Genomic DNA, 20,150 nt, shown 5'->3' on the forward strand with positions numbered 1-20,150 from the left:
TTTTTTTATATAAACTTTTCTTTTAACACGTGTGGAAGTTTCTTTTCCTAGGGAGGCAAAGGGAAGGGAAAAGCCAGGCTGTGGGCTATTTTCCTATTGCTTTCAGGGAAAGAGCAGGCACAGGGGAAGGCAAAGCCAAGCTGTTGGTATTTTGCATCTCAATTGTCCTGAGAGAGAGAACGCTTATCTCTTGGGAAGCAGAGAAACCGGTTTCTGGGCAAGCCGGGGAAGGAGGGGAGAAGGAGTTTTCTCCCCTGCTTTTAGCATCCAAGGGATTTGGAATCTGGGTGTCCCACCAAGGGAGGGTTGGGGACACCAGAGAGAGGAAAGGGGGAGGTCAGGCCCCCTGAAGTAAATTACCTACCTGACCTGGTGGCAGCCCAAATACCCAAGCTGGTAGTGAACTTGGGGGAGTTTCAGGTAAGCCCCCAGACTTTTGGACGCAAAAGTCCAGGTTTGGGACAGGACCAGATTGTGGACGCTAAAGTTCAGGTCTGGGACTGGGAGGCTAGATTACCACAACTGTACCACCACGGGGATTGCCAAAATGGCGCAGGCCTGCATAATCACCAACCCCCCCTACAAAAATAGATGGTTTCTCTCTCCCTTCATCCCCCCTCTTTTTTTCTCTTCTCATCATGTGTGAAGAAGGCCTGAAGGATGGCTTTGGAGGGGGTGGGGATTTTTTTTGCTTGCTTGCTTGTTTTTTAACCTTAGCACCATCTGGGATATAAATACTGCTGTTTTTACTGGAAGTCTCTTTGGAGGACAAGAGAACAGGAGTTTGGAGCTTTCTCAGTTCTTCACTGAACGGACAAGAATTTTGAAGCTTTAAAAGAGATTTTTTTTTTCTTCCCAACTGTTTTTTTTTATAACGCCTGTTTAATTCAAAGTGCTTCAAACAGGTTATTGAAAAAAGAATATTAAACTGCCTTTCCAGTGTTAGCAGAAATGAAAAATACGGCCAGTGTAAATACCAGATGAGCAAGTAAGGTTGAGTACCTTCTGAATCAACCAGAGAGAGGTCTCTATGGGCGAATCAAACACACAGGATGAAAAGAAGTGAAAATCAGCTTGAACTTTTCAAAGTATTTGGCCTGCAGGGAGTTCCCTGTTATTCAACCTGCTGCATAGCTGGAGAACTTGTCTGGAGGGCAAGGAAAAGCCTTTTTTTTTAAATGGAGCCTGCCTTAAAATACAGACATTCTGCAGATGTCTGTCCCCAAATACTAAAAGGACATGCTTTTTTCTAGATGATTATGGTGTCAATTGTGTAACTGTATTATGGATGTTGTAATTTATTTCTTTTAAAAGGAATGAAGAAGAAGTCCACTAATCTGATGTCTTCTAGTGCTAGCAGCGCAAGAAGTCCTTTGTCAGGTAATAAACCAATACAGAATAACTATCACTTCCCACCCATTAGCAGTAATGCACTTTGTCAGGAAAAGCAGGCTCACAGAGTGCAAAGGTTTATAATTTTTATTAATTTGAATAAGTCTGTATTGTCTTTAGTTGGAATATCAAGCCCTAAAGTAAGTGCATGCATTAGCCTTCATTCTAGTCTTCATATTCATCTAGGGGTGACAACTGAGCACTTGCTATGTCTCTGTCTATTTAGGCTGCAATTGCAACCACACCCAGGTCTTGACACCCTCATTTGATCTGGTTACAATAAACACAGTAGAGTTGTCCACATAGAGGCTTTAGTCACAGCACAACCAACTGTCCATCACGCTGCCCATCAGTGCTTTCTAAGAAAATCTTGTATTGCCTCCGCAGGGGATAGAGGACAGGCACACAGATTAGTACCAGCAACACTCATGACAATGCATTCTGGGATGTCTTGCTGCACAAAGATATGGGAAGGAGGAGGAGCAACCATCTCAATTACACGGACTTAGGGTCGTATCTGCATGGCAAAATAAGTGCTATAATTAAGTTTCAGAAACATAGTTAGGTGCCAGTAAGGCTATTGGCAAAGGTGACGTGGCAAGCTGCCAGTGGCTCTAACAGAATATTAATCATGCTGCTTGTGGAGACAATCCAAGCTTAGAGCTGATCATATCAGTAGCCAGGCAGAAACTCAGCATCTGCTTCAGAGATTTCTTAGTGCCTAAATGGACCAACAGTCAATTAGGGAAGTGTCTCTGTCTGTGTGAAGACCTAACGAAGGGAAAAACTAAGCTAACGCTTGAAGTTGAAGAAACACATCGACTTACATTTTTTATTTTGTTGCAATCCAAGGGATAATGACAAAGCTTTGGAGAAACTATTTGCCTATAATGGATTAGATTAGAGCTTGGATCAGCAAAGATCTGCTTCACTGATCTGTCCACGGACGGTGGAATATATGTATGAGTCCCACAGTAATGAGACTTTCTCTAACCAGTGACAGGGCTTTGATTAAGTCTTTATGCAGAAATATTGTGGCTATTTTTAATTCTGCACATTCTATTAGAAACCATACAGGAACCGCTATGCAGTTAGGACAGGACTAAGAAAGAAGTTGCTTACAATTCTGTATGACTGTTAACGTCTGTATGTTTATGATGTTTATGTATCAGAACAGGTGCTTTGTGTATTTTTGCTAAAGTCAAGTTCTGCTGTAACTCCACATTATTTATAATATAGGTTCTGCATCATGGGCCCAGCGCACAGTGATCTCAGCATCCCCTCTACCCAGGGATTACAAGCAGAATCCCTTGACTCCAGATCCCAAAGGCAGCAATATATCAGGAAAGACTGAAAGGCCAAAGACTGTGAGTAATGGTGGATTTAGTAGTGAGTGGTAAAAAAAAGTCAGTGAAGTTTGTGAAAAATGAATTGTGTTGAGTCAGCTTTTAGGTCTGGACATTAACAGTCAAATCCCCCTTAAAGAGCTGGATTAAGTAGTGGAATAGGGGGAGTGATATAATTGAAGGCTTCCTGTTACACCTGACTCACAGTTCTTATACATTTTTGGCTGATTTCCAGGGACTTGTTAGGGAGGACCACCTACACTAGAGAGTGCTGTGCCAGGGTCAGTGACTTCTGAGAAGAGCAGAGGAGGTGTCTTACAATGAATCCTGTCCCTCTCTCCAGCCAGGATCCACCGCATTCCTAGCCAGCCTGCCTTCTTCAAGCCACTTCCCTTTGTTTCAGACTAGGAAGTAGCATGTGCTGCTGGGTTGCTGATCAGGATAAATCTACTCAGGCTCAGTGTAATTGCTGCATAGACTCCTCCCCAGGGTTAACATTACAGCCCACTCACTTACAATTGCAGGTGCCCAGCAGATGGAAGAACAGAATGATAGATGCTCTTTTACCAGACCTGGCTGAACACACACAACCTCCCATCCTCATGCAGCAGTGTGAACACAGGCTGGCCCAAAAGTGAGCTGAAATGTACTTTTGATTAAAATCAGAGGGTTTTTTCATACCTATGCATTGTAACTAATCTGGCTAATGTGGAGTGGGATCAAGAAATTTATGCAAAGCCAAACTGATGTACAAAGTAACACATGCTCTGATTGGGCCCCGGTCTACAGTACGAACTTATAGCGGTATAAACATGTTGCTGAGAGACGCGCTTATACTGACCTAACTCCCAGTATAGGCAGTGCTATGTCGGGGAGGTGGAGTACCTACGCTGATGGGAGAAGCTCTCCCATTAATGCAGGCAGCATCTTCACGAAGCGCTACAGCGGGGCAGCTGCCCCATTGTAAGTAAGTGTTGACAAGGCCTGACAATCCTTTACTGGTGTGAACTGTGAAAGGCTTTTTGTATTATAAAGATTGTGCATATTTGGCAATATGCTTAGGTATGGAGAACCCCTAAAATATTAATCACATTCCAGGATTTGCTATGAAATTTCGTTTGTTTTATATAAAAGTAAATCATTCTGCTGGCCAAACTTCCATGGGAGAAAACAAAGCTTCTGAGTATAGCATGCTTTGCAAATATGGACAAAAAAGGTAATTCCCCTCTGGAGAACATGAAAAGTACTGTAAAACAAAAGGGACCTCTCAGAGGAGGAGTGGGATGAAGGGGCTTATCCTGCTGTTCAGTTATCACTAGAGCTGGTCAAAAAATGAAAATTACTTTTCACAATTTTTTTTGTTTGAATTAGAACAAAAAGTTCAAAAATTTTGGTGCAAAGTAATTTTAGAAAAGTTGTTTCTGGAGAATCAAAACAATGTTTTGAAAAATTCCAGGGAGCAGGGGATTCTGGGCAAAAATTTCTACCAATTTGACACATTCCTGTGAAGTTTCAATTCTAGTGAATCAGGAGTTTCCAACAAGCTCTAGTTATTACCTCCTCTTTCACTTGTCACAGAAACTGATGTTCTGGGACTCCCTATTAAATAAAATATGGTGATGAGAAAAGCTCTGTTCAGTGTAGTCCTGAAGTCTTAAAACTCCACCTGTCCTACTGATAAGTGTGTTAACCTGATCTATAATGTGTGTATTAATTATATTGATTACTTAAAAATGCCCAGGTATCACTTTGAGGGTTGACAGGTTCTTGTCCCAAATCAGGCCCAGTATTATTAAAATTACTATATAGTTGGAAACCTCGATGGCTCTCACTATAGCAACTCTTCTATATTTCCAAACAATTTATTAAAGTCACACACACACTAAATCAGTATGATAGAGACACTACAGAATGTACATCTGCACATCCATATACTCACAGCATCTCTTGCAGGATGACCTGAAATGTTAGCCATCATCTTCCTCATCACCATCACCTTCCTCCAAGTGGCCATTGTTCTAGCCCCTTCCATCTCTCTCTCTCTCTCCTACCTCACAGGCTGGGATGCAACTCTATCTGATGCCACTCTGTCTAAAGCATATTCAGTAGGGGTTTTTCACTTTTTCCTTACATGTATTTCCTCACCCTACCAATGTTGAGGTGTCCTCCTTCTATAGGTTAGTATACTGATACATTAGTATACAACTACCATTTCAGCTCATAATCATATCTGTCACTCCTTGCTTAAGCAGATCTGTGGTTATTACTTCCATGTTCCTTGTGGTAGCACTTACTGGAACATTCTAATTCCTACCATTAAGCAAACGCTCCTTTTTTCCTAAAATCTAAAAGTAACTGTTGATCCATGTCAAGAGTTACAGCCTACTTAACCACACTTATGCTTCCGCTAATGTCTTACAAGCTGCAGACATGCCAAACCTGTGAAAAAAATGCAGAAATTGGGCTTGTTGTTTTCCTTAATTGGCTTGCGAGTTGCTTGTTGGCTAGTTTTTGGCTTGTAGCTGCTCCTTTTTTTTTTGGATTGGCTCCTGGCAAGCGGGGAAGTGGGGGGGGGGGAAGCATCAGGGGTGCACAGCGGGACCACCACAGTCTCAGACTGCACACCGGGGGGTGGGGGCGGGGGAAGGATCTAGTCATGTAGTGTGTTGGGGTTCTTAGGAATTGGCTTGTTTTGAAATGGGATTAGCTTGATTTCTGGCTTCTTGTGAAAGTTGGCAAGTGTGAATACAGTAGGTTTCTTGCATTACAGCTAATAATAAAAGCCGCTAAATATAATGAAAGCAAGGCAATGACTAGAGTAAAAACAAGCCTATGGGCTACAATTGTCATTTACAAGAGCTGTTATTTAGTGGAACTGATGCCATAGAAATAGTGTAGTTCTAAGGCTCCAGGACTGTACGGTGCTTGTTCAGTCAGGCACTGCCATATCTTTATCTACCTGTGTACTTCAACCAATTAATATTCTAATATGCAAGAGTGGACATGGGCTGTTTTTGCCCATCCACTGATTTGTCTGTGTCATAAGGGATGCACAGCCTTTGGAACTAAAGCCTGACCATATTGCCAATGGGCCATAATAATCTGCATATATTTAGATTAATGTCCATTTGTTTCCACCTGATGCCTTTAACATGAAGTAAGTAAAATGGATGTGCCTAGTTTTACAGCTCTCATGTGTATAGTCTCTTCTCCTTCCTCTCCTACTTGCCCTGCCTAGCTCTTGCTTCTGATTCTTACATCCTCTTCCTCTGTCATCTTCTCCCATGTGATCTGAGAACAGCTGAAGAATGGTGCTTCCCTGCCACAGCTCAGTCCCAGCTTGAAGTAAGGCTGCTATGAGAGTTAATGACAAGACTCTGTACCACTACAGGTTCTCAGCTGGTGGTGCTTTTTTTCTTTAAGGTAGCAAGGCAGAGCCCCAGCAATGACACTTTTTCAAAGACAAGGGATGGCAACTCTTAAATGGCTTTTTCTTTCACAGCATTAACCTTTCTGTAAAATCACACACATCAGACTAGAAGCAATAAAATCTATGAAACTAAGGCCTAGAAGAGACCATTAAGGTCAGATCTTCAGAGGTATTTAGGTGCCAAAATGCTTTAGATGCCATAGACACATTTGCTATTGTAAAACCTGTTATTGAAACCTGAACATAAGAATGGCCATGGTAGGTCAGAACAACTGTCCCTCTAGCCCAGTATCCTGTGCCAGATGCTTCAGAAGGGATGAACAGAACAGGGCAATTTATCAAGTGATCCATCCCATTGTCCAGTCCCACCTCCTGCTTGGCTGAAGTTTAAGGACACTTAAAGCATGGGGTTGCATCTTGGCAAGTCTTGGCTAATAGCCATTGGTGGACCTTTCTTGAACTCAGTTATATTTTTGGCCTTCACAATATCCCCTGGCAATGAGTTCCACAGGTTGGGTGAAAAAGTACTCATTTATTTTAAACCTGTTGCCTATTAATGTCATTGGGTGACCCTGGTTCTTGTGTTATGTAAAAGGGCAAGTAACACTTTTCTCCACACCATTCATGACTTGACTAAGGGAGGCTATGATAGAGGATCATCATCTCTTTTCTAAGATTAACAGTTCCACTTTTTAAAATTTTTCCCCATATAAAAGCTATTCCATACCAATCAGTTTTGTTGCCCTTCTGTGAACCTTTTCTAATTCTAAAGTATCTCTTTTGAGAGGGGTTGACCTGAACTGCACAGTTGGTGTGGCATTAGTATTTTCTGTCTTACCTAGCCTTTTCCTAACAATTTCTCCATTAAGCATGTTTTCAGAGCACTGTCTACACTGCCTCCAGGATCTCTTGTGAATGTTAACAGCTAACCTGAGTGGAGTTAAGTGTGTGTTATGGAATTTTATAACAAGGCAGCCATACTGCCTCGTGCAAGCTCTTTCCCCACTGTTTGACCTATGTTAACTCAGTATCAGACACTTTGATCATTTAAAATAACCAATAATTTTAATACAGGAGTCCGAGGCAAACAGAGGCTAGGATAGAATATGCTTAGCAGTACCAGAATTTGTCAGCAGCCAATGATATTAGGACAATTAAGGCCAAGATCTGTTTAAAAGTAGTAGTATTTACAGTTAAGGACAGAAGTTGATGAAAAATAAGAGTCAATCACCCATTAAAGCAATTATATTACTTTGGTAAAATAATTCCAGCACCTTGAAAGCTGTTTAGTGTTGGAGCTCTTATCTTCATATTACAATGTAAAAATTATGGGCAAGTAACCTGTAACATCCTTATAGTGGCAATGACTAGTTAAGTAAAATGTCCATATAAACAAATTTTCATCCACTGTTAAATTGACAAGATCTCACTAGTGTTAAGGTTGTGATGTGATGTTTCCAAGTCTGAATCAGTTATGGGAGGTGTATTGTTTCCATATCATTCCTTAAGCAATGTGTGAGGGCCTTAAGCATTTCCACCTTTAAGGGTTACTAGTTATGTGCAGAAGGAGTTTGTAAGGCTGTTGTACTGTGGCTCTGAAATAAAACTGGAAGTTTGCCATTACTCAGATTGCTTAAAATAAAAAACCCACTTCCTCTGTCTAGTATGATGCTGCTAGCATTATTGGGTAGTTTTCTATATCAGCAGGTTCTTGAATTCCACAGGATACAAGTAACAGACTCCATTCTCCTCAGAAGAGAGAGTGTGTACTCTCACCACATTAAAAATGACTTACAAATTAAAAGCACTTACTACCTTAGAATCTCACAGGCTGTCTTCACTACAAAACACCACTCAAGTAGCACAATAATTGTATTAGCAGCAAATGAGTTATGCTACCTCAAGCTTTGGGCTAGCTGATAAGTTAAAAGCACCAGCTGGGGGAAGGGTGGGAAAGAAATTCAGTTGAGGGATAACACTTGATTTGTAATTCTACAGTGAAGACTTCTGAAGTTCAATGTTAGTGTTAAAAGTCACAGTATAGATAAGTTGTTTTAAACTATTAGAGGCAAAGGCCCCAACCAGCTAACCTTAAAAGTACAATTTGCCTTGACTACACTAGGATTCAATAGATTTTTGTCCTAGCATAGGAATAGTCATTAAAAGAAGAGTAAGTGGAACATCTCTGCAACGTGTGATAAACTCTGCCAGTAGCTTGAGCCCTCACCAAATCCCTGTCTGTCCCATTCTTCCTGTGTGACCTTGGGCATGTTAATCACAGCTTCTTATCCTTGTTTTACAGCTGGGGAATTTTAGTACTAATCTTCTTGGGGGAGGGGAGAGAGAAGAGGAAACTATATTAATTGTAAGGGGCTCAGATACTACTGTATGGGGGGGTGTGGGGGTAAGATGAGCAGTTTCACTAGGATTTACCCAGAAGGCTGAAAACACTTGTTAAACCTCTTGTTCTACGGCTTTTAAACAACTCTGCTGCTCATGTACAGGGTCTGAATAGTGGAACCACTAATGCCCTATTTCATAAGTTACTAAATAAATGGGGATAAGAGTGAAACTAGCATAGGAGGCAGCTATGTAAGAATCATTTTAATGGCTAGTAATTCTCTAAAAGATAATTTCAGAAGTGCTGTGAGTGGAGGAGAAGGGGATACATTGCTTCAATTTCATGCTTCCACTCATTTGACCTCATTCTAGTTGTACCAACATCCTTTCAAGTTAATGTTTAAGTCAATCCTCATTTCTCCACAACATTTCTTGCTTAGAACTTCTGTAGCCACAGTGGCTATTTTGCAAAGGCTGCAAGGACTGTATACTTAAGAAAACACAAAACAAACCTTCCATTGTAGAGAGAATATTTACAAACAAAATACAACCAAAAAATTCATTCAGTAAATGATTTTATTTGTCAATTTGGTTTTCTGATTAGATTTGTTTTGCATTTCTTCCACTGAAGACAAAATATAAAAACAGCAATGTCTGCAAGGAACATTCATAAGATACCAGGTTTGATAAATATATATTTGCACAAGGTGGCTTCAGGAACAAGTCAGATGATAAACAGCTTGGAAAAAAAAAGTTCACTACAGTTCAGTGCTTAAGATTGATTTAAAGGGGCAGCCTAATTGTCTCCATGGAGTAGTTTTATTTGCAATCTAAGAAAGCTACCTTCCACTTCAAAACACATGACTAAGAGGACCTGAAAGTTCTGTTAGTCATATGCTAGTAGCCAGTGTAGACTTACTGGCACTGTAGTTCTGCAAGGAAGCTGTCTCAATTTTAACAAAAAACAAAAATCATAGCAAGACAGTCCAAGCACATGTCTGACAAGTAAAACGAGTTGCCAGACAGAAACTAAGCCTAAGCTATGATTTTATCAGCAACTTATGGAAGTTAGTTTGTCTAGCAAGGCAAGCATATAGGCTGCTGCACAAAACTTACACCTTCCTAGAACAAGACTAAGCCTATATGTCTGCAATAACTGTGCATTACAAAATTAGAGCTTCCTGAAGATTGACATCAATGGCACCAAGATCCTGGGTTTCCTGTCTTGGAAAGTAGCAACTGCTGACACCAAGGGATTAATCTAGTAACTAAGGTAAGTTACCCCCCTTCCTGGTTTTTCCAACAAATCTGAGGCCAGAGATTTTAAAATAATTAAGGCACTTGAAAAAGGCTTAAATTTTTGCTGAATGAGCACATTTTCTAACATATACCAAGATCACTGTGAGACTAAAGCATTTTAGCCAATTTTTACACAGTAATTAAAATCAACTCAAGGTTTAACTGTGGCATTGTTTTTCTTCAGTGTCCCGTAGCCTTTTGCTGCAAGTTTAAGGCCAAAATGTCAGACAGCTTTTAGAGAATTAGGAACTATACTAAATAAAATTGTTTTATGAATACTACTGGGAATATCTACTGTGTGTGAAGTGAGAGGTCTTACTTGTCACATTATAGAAATAAGTGCCTAGAGCATGTTCCTTTGCCCAAATTAAGTTATGAAACAATTTAAAGAGATGGGAATAACAGACTAAATGATTTTACAATATTAAGGCTAAGAATACACCATCCAATCCAGGCAAACGGTGCTTGCTGGAAGTTGGGTGGTCAGTCTGTTTAATAAACCTGAGCTGACTGCCTGCTTGTGTCATGAGTACATTAACCTGCAATTCTCTCAAGGTACAGCACTATCTGGTAACAATTATTTTATATAGCAAGTTTAGTTTTCTGTGCAGCATAACAAAGTGAATGCTTTCCAAAGGTAGAAGAGCATGAGGAAATAAAACTCACTGCAACTTAAGTAAATGAAAAAGCATTTTAGTTATAAACCCATACATTGCCATGACTTAATTAGAGAGCATGATTACTAATAACGTTTAAACACCCAGTTAAAGGTAAACATTTAAATCATGCAAGTCAGTAGCTGCATAAGGCTGCTGGGGATAAGGAACACTATCCATTTGAAATCTAGTCAATTTCAATAGTTAAAAGTAGCTTCAAGTGCTATGCCTGACAGTCCATTGCCAATGTTAGAATTGTTTCACTCTCATAATGCTGCATCAAAGGCCCATACAAAGGAGGAGAAAGTGTTTGTAGGCAGTGGAGGACAGTGAAACCTACTATGCACAAACCAAACTCTCTCTCTGTTATAGTTCTCTTGAACACCTCTAACAATAATAGATCACATTTTTTTCAAACAAATGTGATTTAAGTTGGTGCCCTTTTGAAGCCAGGAACATGAAATTATGCTATAGCCCTCCTATGCTTGCCTTGTTACAGGCCAGAAATAAATTTGACACTAGTGAAAAATCTAGATCACCTTCAAAATTAGTCCAATATTCCAATCCCTCATTCACAAAAGAAGTCAGCCTCTCAAAAAAGGTCAGAAAATAAAATGTTGGCCATATTTTTGTTGTAGTGAATGTTGAGATAGGAAAGGTATATTCTGCTTTACTCCATTAGGCTAGTATCAAAGCTGAAGGCTGCTGCAGTACAAATGAAAATGGCACAAACATTTGAATTTGCAACCTATCTTTTTATTCTTTAAGGCACTGGACTTTATTTCCTCTTACATGGAGGGGAAATATTCTCACCACCCTTCCAGTTATAACAACTGAAAAGGCCAAATTTAAGAAATTAAAATGTGCAATACAATTCCTGGTTGGCATCTTTAATTCTCATGTAGAAAAGTATGGGTTTGGTATTATTTTCATTCAAGGAGGATATTTTATGAAGACAGCTTCTACTTCTAAAAAACCTTTGTTAACCTTCCTCGCAGTACACTACAAGAGCCACAAGCTAGCACAAATATTTCACTCCCAGAAGTCAGTCATTGATAAAGTTATAGGGATACTGCACTTATGGTTGATTAAATCAGCCTCCACAATCATCATGAGGAGACTGTCTACTCAAGACCGTGTTACCACTGAATACAAGAATCATTGTAAGTTTACATTTGGTATGTCAAGTTTAAACAAAAACAAAAAACAAACAAAAAAAAGAGTCCCACAGCTGCAGCCACTAAAAAAATAAGATAATCACAAGGACTCATGAATCATCTCTCGCTCAGAGGTACTCAATATGCTGCATACCACCTCTTGCCAAGTATAGTGTTACAAAAATATCATCCTTTCAAAAAGTCTTCTTTTGGAGATTTAAAGAATATTCTGAACTGTGGTGTTCCATACAGGACAGAGAATATATTCTGGTTCAGTGAACTACAGGTGTTGGGCTACTAGTCCATTGTAAAATGACAGGTTCTAGAGAGTATGATAGTTTCGATCTTTGGACTTGCAGAATTTATACAGGAAGAAGATTACAGCCTGCAGACCCAGTACAAGGACAATCCCACCAATGAAACTGGCAGCATCAAATGTAGACTTGTGAGGAGCTGGTTTAGGGGGACTCTCAGTAGCATGTGTTGTACCTGTTAAACAACAAATTAAATAGATTATAGTTTAACGAGTGGATGTCACATTTACCATAAATATTAGTATAGAATTGTTTTATCTTTCTTGTACTATGAAGCTGTTTAGTAAGAGGTTTGAGATTAAAGCACAGTGCGTATGCTTCACAACCTCTAAGCATGACATTTGTAACAGTTCTTCACTTCCTTCCTTGTACACCCAAGTTTGAGGATCTGTCAAAGCAACATTTACAGCAATGGTTTTCAACCTGTGATCTGCAGCCTGTACCTAAAATTTCCAGAAGGGTCTGCACTGCCATTTGAAATTTTTTCAGGGTCCAAAAGTGAAAAATGGTTGAAAGCCACTGGTGTATGAAGATTGTATCTTTCATTTAAACATTTACTGTACAGTAGAGTATGTCCGACCATAACTAAAAGCTACTTTGAACTGCATGTAGGAACTGGTTTCATCCCCATTTCACAGAAGAATTCCAGTTAAACTAAATCTGTGCTTCAAAATACCATTACCCACACTGTTTTACTATAAAAATGATGCCCATCATTGATACCTCAGAACCCCCACAGAAGGCCACAAATAGTTTTCCTAATGAGGTGAGATCCTCTTCTGCTACCTGCCCTAATCTATTGTTCTGCTCATATTTAGTAATGACCTTACTAAAGAACTCAAAAATCTGTGCTTGAATAATCTCCCATATGTTAAATAAAGTCTTCTAGCGATATGCAACTAAAAGATTTAGATCTACCTCATCATAACACACAGGGCCCCCAATACTGTAGCCGTCACCAAAAGGTCAGGTTTTTAAAAACTAACCTCCCCTTTTGAATATATTTCATTAGGTGGTATAATTTTAGTTTAATTTCAAGATCTAGCCTTTTAAGTTGGACCCTATAGTTGCTGCCCAACATGTTAGTGCAGTGTTTTCTCTACAAATGGTCCATGGATCAGCACCAGTCCTTGAGATCTCCCCAACACAGTTTAGGAAGGAGCAAGCCAGTCCCTCACATTAAAAAGGCTGAGAAACACCAGATTAGAGTATTTTACCTTAACACAGGGTTATGTCAGGAGTGCACATTTTATATTTTAACTCAGTCACCAGACTTCACAAGTTTCTCTTGTGTAGCTTATACTTAACATGACTGAAATGAAGCCAGTCAGTCAAACTGCTTAATTTGGCCAAATCACTATTTTGAAATTCCACTGAGCAGTGTTTGTTACTGTCAAGGCAACATCTCAACAGATATTTCACCTTGATAAAGGTAATTGTGGCATGCCAGGTCATGACTTTCTGGCACACCTACTGTTACTATTCTTCACTACTTCCTGTCACCTACTAAGTAACATTATTTCCAAATAAGCTTTTCCGAATAAAGACTTTGTTTTAAATAAACACTGTCAGTTTAAGTAAAAAAAATTACCTGGTGTACTGATTGTTGAGAGAACTGGAGTACTTGAAGCAATAGATGAAGTTGTATTGGTGATGTTACCTGTTTTGTAGAGAGAAACTTCCAAATTCAAAATGTACAGAGGTATCACTTTTTGTAAGTTCTATTTTTGTAATTGCTTCAGTTTTTCATCTCACTCAAGTAAGAACAACCACTCTTAAAAATGCAGACTAAGTAAACACAGAATAGAGGTACTTATGCTGTGCAGTTAAGTAAATTTTTTATAGACATTTTTGTGAGTGTAAAAAAAAAAATTCCCCTCTCACCCCTATGGGTGGTATGTGTCTTCCTCAACCTCGGGTCCTCTACCAGAGGCCTGGGAGTTTGAGGGTTCTGCGCAGTATCTTAGCTGTTCCTAGCACTGCTTCTGGACAGAGAGCTCTGATGTTGTTCCTGGGATCTGTTGGAGCCACTCACCCAGCTTACGAGTCACAGCCCCGAGTGCTCCTACCACCACTGGGACCATTTTGGCCTTCACTTTCCACATCCTGTCTAGTTCCTCTTTCAGGCCCTGGTACTTCTCCAGCTTCTCATCATTCCTTCTTCCTGATGTTGCTGTCACTTGGCACTGCTGTATCTATCACCACCGCTGTCTTCTGCTCCTTGTCTATTACCACAATGTCTGGTTGATTGGCCAGTACCTGCCTGTCCGTCTGGATCTGGAAGTCCCACAGAATCTTAGCCCTGCTATTCTCCACAACCTTCTGTGGAATCTCCCATCTGGTCTTGGGAGGGTCTAGCCCATACGCTGTGCAGATGTTCCTGTACACAATGCCAGCCACTTGGTTGGTGCCGTTCAGTGTATGCTGTTCCTGCCTGCATCTTACATCCTGCCACTATGTGTTGGACTGTCTGAGGCCTCTCTGCACAGTCTGCACCTTGGGTCCTCTCTAGTGTGGTAGACCCCTGCTTCAATGGATCTGGTGATCAGTGTTGTCCTCAGTGCTGTCTTTTAGTCCAGCTCGTTCCAGCCACTGGTAGGATTTCCCCGAGTGTCAGCCACCTCAGCTATCTGTCGATGGTACATCCCATGCAGGGTCTTGTCTTGCCATGGCACTTCTTCTGCTTGGTCTTCCTCCCATGTCTGCTGCTGCCTCAGGCATTCTCTCAGCAGCTCATCTTTGGGGGCCATCTTACTGATGTACTCCTGCATGTTCCGGGTTTCATCCAGGACAGTGGCTTTGATGCTCACCAAGCCCCGCCCGCCTTCTTTCCAGGTGGTATACAGTCCTCTGGGTGTTGGACTTGGGGTGGAAACCTCCGTGCATTGTGAGGAGCTTCCGGGTCTTCACATCGGCAGCTTCCATGTCCTCCTTTGGCCAGCTCACTATACCAGCAGGGTATCTGTTGATGGCGTGGATCTTGTTCTTCCCACTGAGCTGGCTCTTCGGGGCCTGTCTTATCCTTTGGTGATACTTGGATGTTGCTGTCTTCCTTGCCTCCTCATCGTGGTTTCCATGTGACTGTGGGACCCCAAGGTACTTGCAGCTGGTCTGTATGTCTGCTATGTGGCCCGCTGGTAGTTCCACCCCATCAGTCTTGACTACCTTCCCTCTTCTTCACTCCCATCCGGCCACACTTCTCCAGTCCGAATGACATCCCGATATCCTCACTGTAGATCCGTGTCAGGTGGATTAGCGAGTAATGTCTCGTTCATTCTTAGCATACAGCTTGATGTCATCCAGCTTGATGTCATCCGTGTAGAGGAGGTGGCTGATGGTAGTTCCACTCCTGAACTTGTACCCGTATCCAGTCCTTGTGATTATCTGGCTGAGGGGGTTTAAGCCTATGCAGAACAGCAGCAGGGACAGTGCATCACCTTGGTATATGCCGCACTTGATGGCCCACTTGTCCAAGCTGCCTTGAGTTGACTTCCAGTGTTGTTCTTCCATAGTCCCACTGAGTTCTTGAGGAAGGTCCTTAGTGTCCTGTTGACTTTGTATTTAGCGCCAGAACATTTCACAGATTCCACGTGTGCGGCATTGAGTCATAGGCTTTCCTGTAGTCAATCCAGGCTGTGCTCAGAATTGGTCTGTCTAGATCTTGAGCGACTGCTCTATCTATCTATGAGCAACTGGTGTTTTGAGCCTCTGGTGTTGTTCCCAATGCCCTTCTGAGCTGTGCTCATGTACTGGCCCATATGGTCCTGTAGCTTGGCGACTATGATGGCTGATATAGGTTTTTATTTTTTTTTTTTTAATATATATATAAAAATAAAAAACCTATACACACACACACACACACACAGGAAAGTCTTAACTCTTGGTGCAGTATAGTTACCTGAATACTTAAGGCTCTCAAGCTATTATAAATGATTTAGTTCATTAGACAGCATAGTTCTTTATTTTGTATCGAGCACTAACAAATATTTTTGATGTTTCAAATATCAGTTGAAAAAACTCCCTCAGCTAGAACTCTGTTTCACTCACAGAGTAGAACCTTAGTTTTATGAGCACTAATCTTACAAATAAGCGGTTATATTGACCAAATTTCCTGACTGGAAAAAGGTAAGTCACAAAAAAATGATGTAGATGAAGAATTAGTCTATTTCCCTTCAATCACTGGCTATTTCTTAGTAGTGGTTTGTAGGACACGGAAGTTATGCATTGTACCTATTGAGCATCTCAGTTACAGTTTTATGAACTACTTATTCCCAGTTAATTTAAGCAAGCTTTAGTAGAACCCTTGTTTTACAAAGTTATCTTACTTAGCCCAGTTATCAGTTCATTACAGCATTTTTTTACCTGTGGTAGCAGTAGCAGCTGTGGTAGCATTAGCAGCTGTGGTAGCATTAGCAGCTGTGGTAGCATTAGCAGCTGTGGTAGCAGCAGTAGATAAATCTGTAGAATAGTGTGTAAAAAAATAAGAGTTAACTTACAAGATTGTAACAAACATACAACAGACTCCCATTTAAGGATAGTAAAATGCTTAATGGATCACTATGAAGGCTAATGTGAAGTAGCAAAAAGACGAAGAGTTCACTGCACTACAGTAACACACTGAACTGTGGGAGCAGAATACCTCAAGCAAACGAAACTGAGACATGCCTACGGGGTAATTCAAGCCAGAAACAGGCTGTAACAGAGGCCACGCCTGGATTCTCAGCACAAGTGTCCCAGAATGTTCCAACTGGCTACCGCAGACCCTGAAGAGCTGCTGTAGCTAACTGGTGGATGCACACCCATCCTTTGGATCAGGAAACTGAGCAGGATATGAGAGAGATTTAGGCATCCAGTTCCCCTTTGTGTCTTAGAAAGTCTTCCCATAACACTTCAAGTTCAATTTGGAGTTAGGTTCTACAGGTAGGTATGCATTTGCTCTGGCTTGCTGGGTGATTAAAATGTATACTGAAAGCTGGGATATCTTCAGTGGTCCAAAAAGTTTGAGTTTAGATAAAGCTCTCCTTCCAATGAGTACCAGAAAGTAAAACCTGAGCATATAGTCTAAGTAGTGTTAGAACTTTAAAAAAAAACAAAACTCATTAATAAAAGCAGTTTGCTGTATATACATATGTTCTAAGCACTTATTACAATGCATGTTATTTGAAGCAGCAGATTCATTAAGATCTCTTTCTAAAGGGGGCTCCACCAAATTCCCAGGATACAAGCCAACAGTTCTTGGATATGCAGGAGTCAAGTAATACTTGGTATAATGGGAGAAATAACAGTCTCACTGCAAACCTAGTAGAAATAGATTGCAGTTCTGCTACTCATTCTGACATAATCAGTTTAACATGACAAAGTGCTGTTCTACTAGAAAGTGGTTTAGTAAAAAGTGGCATTCTAGGGTTCCATATCTGCCTTTGTGATTCCAGAGCAAATGCAATCAGTTTACAAAGAGGTTTTTCTAACTGCCAGTCCTTAAAACAATCTGAAATCAGAAGTGAAGTACAACATAAGGCTACATTTTAGTCCTGGGTATTTTTTAGTAAGAGTCACAGACAGGTCACAGGCTGTAAACAAAAATTCACTTTTACTAAAAATACCAGTGAATAAAACGGGTGTGTAGCTGCCCAGGGCCCCTGCAGATGCTGGGTGAGGGGGGGGGTTGGCAGGGCCAGCAGGCTCCCTACCTGGCTCTGTGCCTATACTCTTCCCCCACTCCCAGCAGCAGCATAGTTTGGGTGTGGGAGAGGCCAGGGGCACAGGACAAGGTGAGGCAGGCTCTGGGCAGTGCTTACCTGGGGGTTCTCCACAGAAGCAGTGACATCCCTCTCACTCAGCTGTTAGGCAGAGGCAAGGTCAGGCAGCTTTGAACACTACCTGTGCCTGCAGGCACCTCCCAGTTGCTGTGGTTCCCGGCCAATGGGAGCAGTGAAGCCAGCACTCTGGGCACAGGCAGCCTGCAGAGCTGCCTGGCCATGCCTCTGCCTAGCAGCAGAGTGAGGGGGATGTTGTTCTCTAAGCTTACATACTACAAAGATTTGCTTATACAATTGATACAAGGTATGTTAGTGGAGGCCGATAACTATTGTGCTAGAAGCTGTAAAGGACAGGAAGACTGTCTCAGATAACTTGGAAAAGACTGCATTAAGAGTCAACCTAAACAATATCCAGATACTTACAAAAACAGTGTGAAACAGTAGTACAGTTCAGTCCTGTTGCATTTGCACAAGAAAAGTTTGATCCTGTCAAAAAAAAAAAAAGTGATAAAGGAGCAGTAGGAAAGGATTTTTATATTGACAGTTTCTCAAAAACGAATATTATGCTTTTATCAATTACAAATGATGTTATCTCAAAAATTCTTAATGTTCTATGTGGGATTCCCTGGGGATATCAGTCTCTTGGCTAGTAGAATTAAGACTATTTAAACGGACAAGATTTAATACACTTGAATGAGTTCCATCATTAACAACATTAGGTATATTTCTGTAAAGGAAGAGTGAACATAACAGTGACATTCACTCACACAAGCACTGTAAGCAATCTGTAATACCTCTTGCAATATATTCTAGTTACAGATACCTTCTTCAAAATGGTACATAAGTGGGTATGTGGACATAAACAGAGTCAGCCAAGTTTAAATAAAACATTAAAAGCACTATTTAGTTTACTGTTACTATGTTTGAAAAAAACTAGGGCAGAAATACTCCAGGCCCAGTTCTGTGATACTACACAATAACTTCCACTAAGAATAAATGGAAGTTGTGCGATATAGCTAAAGCAGAAATTAACCTCCAGTTTAAGAGGAATTCATATTTATCTGTTTTGATCAAAGTGACAATCCATATTTACCTAGCAATTTAGTGTTAACAGGCTACGTTAAGAAGTTTCAAGACATTTAGCACACTTATTTGTCCAGAGTCCTCTCAAACAGGTCGCTCACAATGCCTCGAGTTTTGTCAGAGAATTCTGGAGACTACATATACTGAATTTGTAATAGAAAGAACCTTTTGAGAGGAACACCAAAACTGGGATGGTAATGGTTGAAACTTGCTTTCCATTAACTATGGAGATCCTCCATAAGACTTTACATGGGTAGTCTACATAACCATGTATTATCCCATCACCACTACCCTCAATTTCTCTCCTTGTTCTAATTGTTTCCATCCACTTTTGTCCCTCATGTTTAGAATCTAAACTCATTGGGGAGGGGCTGTCTTACGTGTTTTGTTTAGTGCCCAGCACGATGAGACCCTAATTCTGACTGTGCCTTGGGCACAACTAAAATAAATGAATAGGCTACCTTACGTAACTGATTGTCTACTGCCCTGTCTTCTCTTGCAGCACTTGATATCAGGACAGGATTTAACAGTTTGTGGGGTAATCTCAAGAGGGACTGCAATGCTGGAACGCTTGTCAATTTTAACACGTCAAGGTCCATCCATAACCTCCTTACTTGGCCTTGCTGGTAACTTCTTTACTGTTTTTTGCGAAGTCTGTTGCATAGTTAGTAATTAAGATTTTCCATAGTGCTTCAAGTAGTTTGTTTGGTTAGAAGGCCTTTAAAAATTCTGCTTTTATTTGTATTTTGGGCATAATATTCTGCTGCCTCTGGATAAGAATTTAAGATTAGTTTAACTTCCACATCAAAGTGTTTGTACTTTGTATACGTGACTGTTCTGGGATCTTAACAGTTTAGAATAATTTTAAGATAGTGTTGCTTCTCACTATGTTAACCACCAAAACAGTTGTCATTCATCACCTCTTGTAAAGGTTTGTGAAATCAGACCCAAAGACGTATCTAGTTATTAGTTTTTCCAGATGTTTACCGTTGCACTGAATCCACTTGCATCCAGTAGTATTAACACAGTCATTGCAGGTTATAATATCTGCACAGCTGCCTGAAAAAGGAAAAACGTTTAATTATGGGCCAGTTCATTGTTACCAGAAGAGCAACTCTCCCAAAGATAATGGATTAGTTTTCTAGCATTTTTAAATCGCAGATCTCTGTTTTACTTATTAGCACCTATAAATTGGAGGACCTCCAAAACATCCTCAAACATGTTTACATATGAACTGAGTCAACTCCCCAACAACTTTATTTTTGGACAAGAAGCTGTAGCACAGAGAAGTGACATGCCTAAATTCACACAAATCCATGGCACAGAATCAAGACTAGGTGTCGACAGATCTGGTGGTTAACCCATAAGATTATC

At 40.6% G+C, this 20,150-nt stretch overlaps 2 protein-coding genes across 2 annotated transcripts in view; one reads left to right on the plus strand and one right to left on the minus strand.

The window, feature by feature from the left end:
• The window catches only part of LOC116815877 (coiled-coil domain-containing protein 162-like), a 98,454-nt gene extending 94,921 nt beyond the window's left edge, over window positions 1–3,533 (plus strand). The window contains exons 34-36 of the mRNA XM_032764606.2: window positions 1,315–1,380; window positions 2,632–2,759; window positions 3,263–3,533. Of these exons, the coding sequence (XP_032620497.2) occupies window positions 1,315–1,380; window positions 2,632–2,759; window positions 3,263–3,376 (308 nt within the window). The 3' untranslated portion in view covers window positions 3,377–3,533. The remainder of the gene's footprint in view (window positions 1–1,314; window positions 1,381–2,631; window positions 2,760–3,262) is intronic.
• Window positions 3,534–9,066: 5,533 nt separating this feature from the next.
• LOC116815878 (sialomucin core protein 24) lies at window positions 9,067–19,848 on the minus strand (the record flags this gene model as incomplete). The annotated part of the gene is made up of 5 exons (XM_075064563.1): window positions 9,067–12,109; window positions 13,526–13,594; window positions 16,297–16,392; window positions 18,117–18,179; window positions 19,764–19,848. Coding segments are annotated over 5 exons (480 nt in total), but the record flags the coding sequence as incomplete, so codon positions are not given.
• Window positions 19,849–20,150: the final 302 nt, after the last annotated feature.

This window comes from Chelonoidis abingdonii, chromosome 3 (genome assembly GCF_003597395.2).
Source record: "Chelonoidis abingdonii isolate Lonesome George chromosome 3, CheloAbing_2.0, whole genome shotgun sequence".
In the NCBI taxonomy this organism is placed as follows: Eukaryota; Metazoa; Chordata; order Testudines; family Testudinidae; genus Chelonoidis; species Chelonoidis abingdonii.